Here is an 8,874-nt window from a genome sequence, read left to right on the forward strand (position 1 = left end):
CTTAGTGGCTTTTTTTTTTTTTTTTTTTTTAATAAAACCTTACTGATACACATGAAGCCTTAGATTCCTTCCTGATAACATAAAATATGTGAGCATTTCTTTAACATACGTGCCCACGAGTGGCATTGTTGGAAAATATATCTGCAATCAGTCTAGTATCTATGGTTATATTTTCTGTTCACAGAAATCATCTTATCACTTTATCTCTTTACCCTCATTGGATAAGGGTTCTCATTTCTCCATATATGTGGTAACATATGGTCTTACTGGAGAAGACAATGGCACCCCACTCCAGTACTCTTGCCTGGAAAATCCCATGGATGGAGGAGCCTGGTGGGCTGCAGTCCACGGGGTCACTGAGGGTCAGACATGACTGAGTGACTTCACTTTCACTTTTCACTTTCATGCATTGGAGAAGGAAATGGCAACCCACTCCAGTGTTCTTGTCTGGAGAATCCCAGGGACGGGAGCCTGGTGGGCTGCCGTCTATGGAGTCACACAGAGTCGGACATGACTAAAGTGACTTAGCAGTAGTAGAAGTATGGTCTTATCAAATTCTTAAAAAATTATTATTCTAAAAGGTGCAAAATGGTATTTTTCTGTAATACTAATTTTCAATTTCCCAATTATTGTACAGTTATGAGCCCTTTTATATTTTTTGTGATTTGCTTACCTCTTGAGTATATTACTAGTTTTTATCTCTTGCCTGTTTTTTTGAATGATTTCTTATTGATTTGAGGATTTAAAAAATGTATTTATTTACATAGTCTTTGTTAGCTATACAGATATACCTCAGTTATCTCACTTAGCTTTATGATGTTTCTTGCTCTAAAGTTAGTTTTGTTTGAAATTAATGTAGCTATCCTAGTTTTCTTTTAATTAGTGTTATTCATGGTATATCTTTATTCCTTTACTTTTAATGTATCTATGTCTTTATATTTAAAATGGGTTTCTTTTAGATAATGTAGAGTGTGTCTTTCTTACTACTTTTGAAGGAAAATTTTGTTGGGTACAAAATTCTAGTTTGATTTTTTTTTCTTTTATGCTTTAAACATTTCACCCCACTCTCTTGCTTGCATGGTTTCTGAAGAACTGTCTGATGTAATTCTTATCCTTTTCCTCTATAGGTAAAGTTCCTTTCACTTCTGTTTTAGTTTCTGTCAAGGTTTTCTATTTGTTATTTGAGTTTTTGCAGTTTAAATATGATATGCCCAGGTGTAGATTTTTAAAAAAATTTTCTTGCTTAATGGTCTCTGAGCTTCTTGGAATTTTTTATTTGGTGTATGTCTGATTTTAAAATTTCTGTCATTACTTCAAATATCTCTTCCATTTCTTTCTCTCTCCTCTTGGGTATTCCTGTCACACATAGGTTACATCCTTTGATTATTCCATAGTATTTTCATCTTTCTGCTTATATTACCTACCTCTTCTTGCATGTGGTTCATTTTTTTCCCTTATAACCTTTAGCATTTTAATCAGTTATGTTAAATTCCTGCTCTGATAATTCCAAAATCTCTGCCATATGTGAATCTGGTTCTGAAGAGTGCTTTGTCTCTGCAGAATGTTTTTTTTATACTTTAGCATGCCTTACAATTTTGGGGGTGGGGAGAATGCAACATGATATATTGGTGAAAAGAACTGTAATAAATAGATCTTCAGTGAAAGATTTCATGTTTATCTAGCTGTTTACTATTTGTGTAGCTTTTTTCTCAGAGTAAAATCCTCAAATGTCAATGTTCTTACCTTCCTTACTGTCTTTAGATTTCTCTGGACATAGAATCTGAGGCTTGCAGTTCTTTCAGCTGGAGTCTCCTATATCATACAGAAACTTTGTTGTTGCTCAGTCACTTAGTGTCCAACTCCTTGCAGCCCCAGGGATTGCAGCTTGCCAAGCTTCCCTGTCCTTCACAGAAACTCTACATATGGAAATAAGATAGGGGAGGGAAAGTAGATTGAAGGGCTAATTAGGTCTCAGTGTTTTAGTGAGCCTGTGTCTCTGGGCTGTGGAATTCTCAGCTTCCCTCCCTGTTGCTTCAGGTGAGACAGGAAGGCTAGAGAGAGCAGTAATTGGGTATTTCTCTTCCCCACATCAAAGACTAGAAGGACCTAGAATTTTGTATTTCCCTTACCGCAGGTCATTTAGGCTCTGGTAAAATAGTTTCCCTGAAGAGCAGGCCTTTACTTAAGACAACAGGATACCCTAGGAGTAGTTCAAAATGGTTATTTTGCCCCTTCTCTTGCAAGAGACAGGAGGGGATTTTTCTTAGACCTTCACCCTGAGAACATGCTGGGACTTATGGGGGTAAAACTCAAGGAAGTGTGAAGTTTCCCTTAGGTCTGGGCCTCCACAAGTTTTTATCTCTCAAGCTTCTATTATCTCTCAAATTGCTAAATCTGCAGCAATCAGTTACCCTTCAAGTGTTTTACCAGGCTCCAGCAATGGCTTCTGTTCCAGCTTAGTTGTGATTCTTTATATTTGTCATTGCTCCAGTTTTCTGGGTAGCATTTTGCCCTGATTCTGATAGTTCTAAAAAGGATTGTTATTTTCAGTTTTTTCAGCTTTTTTCTTGTTGTTAGGGCAGAAAGGATGACTTCCACACTGATGGAGTATTGGTCTGAAAACCAAAATTTCTAGCCTTTTTATTTTTAGTGATCTATGTGCATCCTCAGTCGTGTCCAACTCTAAAGATAAAATAGGTGATTTCCCTAGTCTGTCTCTAGGCTAGCAGTTCAGCACGCTCTCCCCAGGCACGCACGCACACATACACCCGGAGTTCTTTCTTTACCTGGATGCAGCAGGGTCTCCCTCCAGTTTGACTGCCTAATTAAGTGCCTGAGACTTTGTCCTGTTGTACTCTAAAACCCTAGTCCACAGTTCTCAGTATCCTTTAGTACTAGCTTAGCTCTTTCTCTCTAAATACAGCTTTGTGTCTTCTGTCACTGCATTTTCATTACTCTTATAGGCTTTTCCTCTCATTTAATATTTTAAATGCTATGCAGTAGGAGGATGTTAGAATCTCTTACCTACTTAAATGCCAGCAACAGAAAATTAAAATATATAATTATTACACTTGATACTCTAAACTTACCATCCCTTTGAGTGAAAGACTGCACAGTGGATAAAATAAGTAGTAATACAAGGTGGTAAAAAATAAAATATATCCAAAATATATGTTTCAACTACTTTTATTTAACTCTCAATTTGTTTCTTTAATTTAAATATGATACAAATGATATGAATACAAGTTAAATGAATGTAGACTTTAGTTTTACTTCCCCAATTCCCTTACAGTTCCACTTTTGAAATTTAAAATACTTTTTTCTATAATTATTAAGAATAAATTTTAAATTTGTTAATTTTTAAAATAATATGGAAATGAATAATAATTTTACCTTATACTTTTCTGTGTAAGAATTTTTGCCTTTTATAAACCCTTAATATGCTAATTTTTTAGCTAGAAAAAAAGCAGAAAAGATATTAGCTATGTTTATGACTTTCAGGACAGTAAAACTTAAACTTAAAAAATGTAAGTTAATAATACAGTAAAATTTGTGAACATTTTAGTTTTCAACTTAGAATTTTAATCCATGAAAGAAATACCTAAAGTCTTAAAAGCAAAATGGGAAATGCATGTTCAGTTTTAAAGAAAAGCTAGGCATAAAGTCACTGTTTATCAGATTCTTAGTGCTGGGTTTTTTTTTGGCTTTTAAAAATTCTGGGAACAACTTCCATGGATGAGTGCATAGATGCTAATCAACAGAAGATCAATGCTGGGTCTACACAGAGCTCCATCTTCTATGTTAGTCCGCAGAGGAGCATTCTCTGCCTTACAGTTGGAAGTTGAACTGAACAGCAGACAGGATGGCATTAGCTTTAATCACTCTGCTTACAGTGTATCTTAGATTTTACTTTACTCTGACAGCCTTCTTCTGTTTTTAAAGATATCTATAATTCTGGCAATATTATTATTTGGAGTAACATTTTTTATAATGACTTTGTGAAAAAAATAAAATAATTGCTTTTTGTTAGTTGATTTATCAGCTCTTTGAATCATTTATGTTCAACTTATGATGTGAGAAATTCTTTTGAATCCTTTTTATTATCCTCTTACTTTTGTCTTACTATTTTATTAATGTCAAAACAAAAATCTGACTTTAAATTAAGGAATATATATTCAAAAGTACCTTTTAAAATAATCTTCATATAATTTTAAAATAGTTATCCATTTGTTAAAATTTATACTAACTTTAGTTTTCTGAATACTTTATTTAGTATTTATGTTTGGAAAACTTTTATAGTAGGTATCTAATCTTTACAAAAGGTACCTAGAGGTAAGAAAAATCAAAAAAACAAAAAGCAATTCTTCACAGATAAATTTAATCACTGGAGGCATGGCATATTTTCATATTTATGTTAGGAATGAATTTTAGACTCTATTTTATACTTTTCTTGTTACCTTTATAAATTCATAATTTTATGTTATTTTTTCTTTTAAATATGGATCAGCATTTCTGTCATAGGTCCTAAACATCAAATATTTTCTGTCTCAATTCACAGAGATTAAAAGATGTTGGTGGAGAAGCATTTTACCCTCTACTTGAAGATGAGTGAGTATATCGTCTCCTTTTACATTTATTTTTCCTATCTGTTTATGTTATTCTGGTGAGAAGCTTGTACATTTTCTTTGGAAAAGAACACAAAACTATGGTATTTGAATTTTTAAAAATTTTATACCTTTTGTCAATTTTTCTGCTTTTGTTTCTCTTTTACAGTCAGTCTAATTTACCTCATTCAAACAGCAATAATGAGCTCTCTGCAGCTGCCACTCTCCCTTTAATCATCCGAGAGAGGGACACAGAGTACCAACTAAACAGAATCATTCTCTTTGACAGGCTGCTAAAGGTAGAGATTCTAAAACCTAAAGTGTTATAAGTGCCCCTATATAGTCCTTATCTTTTATTCATTCATAATTCTTAGGGAATCTTGATGTCATGAGAAGACTAATTCTTATGACTTATGTTTTCTGATTAATTTCAATTATAAATGATACCTGTTCATAGTATATAAAATTAAAAAGTAAACAAGATGCAGGAATCTATGCACAATCATATTAGATATTAACATCCTTACTATTTAAAGAACACCTAAAAACCAAAAGAAAAAAGCACTATTATCTAAACAGGGAAATAGATAAAGAACACAATAGAAATACAACTAGTCAGTAAATCTATTAGAGAATGTATCATTACTATTAATAGAAATGTAAAAAAGTAAAATATGTAAAAAAGTAAAATAGCCTTTTCTTGCATACCAAATTAGAGTAATTAAGATATATTAAGATTGGAACTGTCATTCTTTTGGAATAAGTGTAAGTTGATAGAAACATTTTGTAAAACAATTGAAGGTATATATCAAGAGCATTAACAACATCCATACCCTTTATCCTAATATGTCTCTTCTAGAAATTTCTCATGACATACAAATTTACAAATAGGCAAATTTGTATACAAAGATATAGGAGAAACTGTAATAATAACATATTTATTTAATACTTTCTATATCATCAGCTATTTTACAAAGAGCCTTACTTATATTACTTTACCTGTATGAAACTGATAATATTATCCTCAGAATGAGTCTTTTTCTTAATTCTCACAGAGCACAAGATAGAGAGGGATGACTAAAAACAGTAGAATCAACTCCTCTCATTGTGTAATACGAGATTTACAGAAGATAGAGAACTATTTCACTGCTAACTTTTATGTATTAATAACACCAAAGTAATTTCAGGCACTTAAAAACATTATAATTCACCTTCAACTTTTTCACTGGTATATTGAGAACTGGCTAGACTAAAGAGGTGGCATTGGTAATTCAAGGTATTTTTCACATCTTTTTTTTTTTATCTGTAGGCTTATCCATATAAAAAAAATCAAATCTGGAAAGAGGCAAGAGTCGACATTCCTCCTCTTATGAGAGGTTTAACCTGGGCTGCTCTTCTGGGAGTTGAGGTAAAAGAGAAAAGAGAAGGTTGGAAGCTGATTAACAGTATTAGGAAAAAAGAATGAAAGTGCCTTCTGAATGTTATGTAGTAAAATATGAGCATTAAGAATCTTTGGCAATTTTATGTGAAAAGAATAGAGGAATAGACTAGATAGAGTAGAAAAATATAATTGAAACGTTTTTTTATCCTTACATTGTATTTAATGAACTCAAATTATCTTGATTATTAATTTTAAAATCAGGATATTTTAAGAATATATATGCATCATTTGTAAGTCTATAGTCCTGCATATAAAGTATGTTCCTCTAGAAATAAGTTTGCCTATTTATAGGTAGTTCTGTCTAAGTTTGGAGAAGTCTTCCATTCTAATTTGAACCTTGTCAGAAATCATTAACATAATTTAGTGCCTTTTGATGCATCTGTCTTATCAGAAGCACACTGCTAAGAGAAGTAGCAACTTTATCTTGTACAATACCTTATCTGTGGCAGTGAGGAAAGGAAAAGTGTCACAAAATTATTAGGGTGACTTGCAGTGCTAACAGAGAACAGCAGTCATAATAATGAGCCAAATACTACCAGATTGTTCCCTTTTCTGTCAATTTCCTTGACATCTTACCTTCATCTGTTCTATTATAGATATCTTATGGCTGTCCATCACCTAATTTTTGTGTGTGAATTTTCTCAAATATTTTTAATCCTTTTCACTCTCTGTTGAAAGATTTCCTTTCTTCATTTTTGATTCCTTTGGTGAGAATTTCTGAACATTTTTGAGTTTGGTTGCTTCTTTTATAAGAATGTCTAATGTTCTATACCATACATCAGTAGTTAGTATTGTAATACTTTAAGCATATAAAATAACTTTAAGGATATAATGTAGCTTTAAGCATATAATGTTCAAAAGTTCAAAAGGACTCCAAGGTCTAAATCTTTCATTAAATAGATGTGCCAGAGAAGTTGATGCAGCACATAATGTCAGAATTTGAACCCCAAATTCCTGGCTCTTTCTCTACCATTAACATTTACCAGACCCATAAGAATTGTTCTGTGCTTAGTCCTATAGAACATGACCAAAATTTTAAGTGCTTTATTCAATTGTTCTTTCTTTAATGGTATAAAAAGGTAAATGGTTCCTCTAGTCTCTTAATGATTTTATAACTACATGATATTCCACTCTGATTCATCCCAAACGTCTGCTTCCTTATGCTGAACTACCACTCCTAAAAACAGTTTCATTTTATTTTTGCTTTCATTACCAACTTTTAACAGGAATATTTCTTGTGGGATGAACACCACCAACCTTCCCCTGAATTAAAAAAAAATTTTTTTCTCCTTGAAGTTTACTATGTATGAGATACAGTGAATAAAGAACAGAAAAGCTGCATTTTGTGTCATTGTGGAGGCTGGGAGACTGGCTAAGCATATTCATTAGCCATGTGACTCATTCAACATGTATGTCTTACAGTATGTATGATTCAAATGTCTGCCTCAGCAAAATAGTAAATTGTTTCAGACTTTTATCACAAACTATCAAAATGTAGAAAAGTTTTCTAAGGATATACTTTGAGCTTGAGTGTGCCTGTCCATAATTGAGTGTGCTTTCAAAGACAGATGTTTTTAAGTAGATTTTGCCTAAATGTATAATTTATTAAGGATATGAAGAAGTAATTTATCTTCTCTTTTTTTTTTTTGCAGGGGGCTATTCATGCCAAGTATGATGCAATTGATAAAGACACTCCAATTCCTACAGATAGACAGGTATGATATAGATTTTCTTAAACAACCTAGATAAGTTTGCCAAATCTTTCAATTTTAGAGAAGCATGAGGAATTTTCTTCCTTTCATCATGAATACTCAGCAGCCATGATATGCATATGATATTAGAGAAGCATGACTCTTACCTCTGTCCATAGTTCTTCAGGCACTCTGTCTATCAGATCTACTCCCTTAAATCTATTTCTCACTTCCACTGTATAATCATAAGGGATTTGATTTAGTTCATACCTGAATGGTATAGTGGTTTTCCCCACTTTCTTCAATTTCTGTCTGAATTTGGCAATAAGGAGTTCATGATCTGAGTAAAGTAATGCTCAAAATTCTCCAAGCCAGGCTTCAGCAATACATGAACCATGAATTTCCAGATATTCAAGCTGGTTTTAGAAAAGGCAGAGGAACCAGAGACCAAATTGCCAACATCCGCTGGATCATCAAAAAAGCAAGAGAGTTCCAGAAAAACATCTATTTCTGCTTTATTGACTATGCCAAAGCCTTTGACTGTGTGCATCACAATAAACTGTGGAAAATTCTGAAAGAGATGGAAATACCAGACCACCCAACCTGCCTCTTGAGAAACCTATGTGCAGGTCAGGAAGCAACAGTTAGAACTGGACATGGAACAACAGACTGGCTCCAAATAGGGAAAGGAATACATCAAGGCTGTATATTGTCACCCTGCTTATTTAACTTCTGTGCAGAGTACATCATGAGAAACGCTGGGCTGGAAGAAGCACAAGCTGGAATCAAGATTGCCGGGAGAAATCTCAGTAACCTCAGATATGCAAGTGACACCACCCTTATGGCAGAAAGTGAAGAGGAACTCAAAAGCCTCTTGATGAAAGTGAAAGAGGAGAGTGAAAAGTTGGCTTAAAGCTCAACATTCAGAAAACGAAGATCATGGCATCTGGTCCCATCACTTCACGGCAAATAGATGGGGAAACAATGGAAACAGTGACAGACTTTATTTTTGGGGGCTCCAAGATCACTGCAGATGGTGATTGCAACCATGAAATTAAAAGATGCTTACTCCTTGGAAGGAAAGTTATGACCAACCTAGATAGCATATTGAAAAGCAGAGACATTACTTTACCAACAA

At 33.4% G+C, this 8,874-nt stretch overlaps 1 protein-coding gene across 4 annotated transcripts in view; it reads left to right on the top strand.

Moving 5' to 3' along the window:
- The window catches only part of TBCK (TBC1 domain containing kinase), a 213,329-nt gene that overhangs the window by 73,915 nt on the left and 130,540 nt on the right, over positions 1–8,874 (top strand). For all 4 annotated transcript variants that reach the window (XM_010848238.1, XM_010848237.1, XM_010848239.1 and 1 more), the window contains 4 exons: positions 4,559–4,608; positions 4,774–4,903; positions 5,914–6,012; positions 7,698–7,760. In XM_010848238.1, coding sequence (XP_010846540.1) covers positions 4,559–4,608; positions 4,774–4,903; positions 5,914–6,012; positions 7,698–7,760 — 342 coding nt within the window. The remainder of the gene's footprint in view (positions 1–4,558; positions 4,609–4,773; positions 4,904–5,913; positions 6,013–7,697; positions 7,761–8,874) is intronic.

This window comes from Bison bison, unplaced genomic scaffold (assembly GCF_000754665.1).
Source record: "Bison bison bison isolate TAMUID 2011002044 unplaced genomic scaffold, Bison_UMD1.0 scf7180017864263, whole genome shotgun sequence".
Classification (NCBI taxonomy): Eukaryota; Metazoa; Chordata; class Mammalia; order Artiodactyla; family Bovidae; genus Bison; species Bison bison.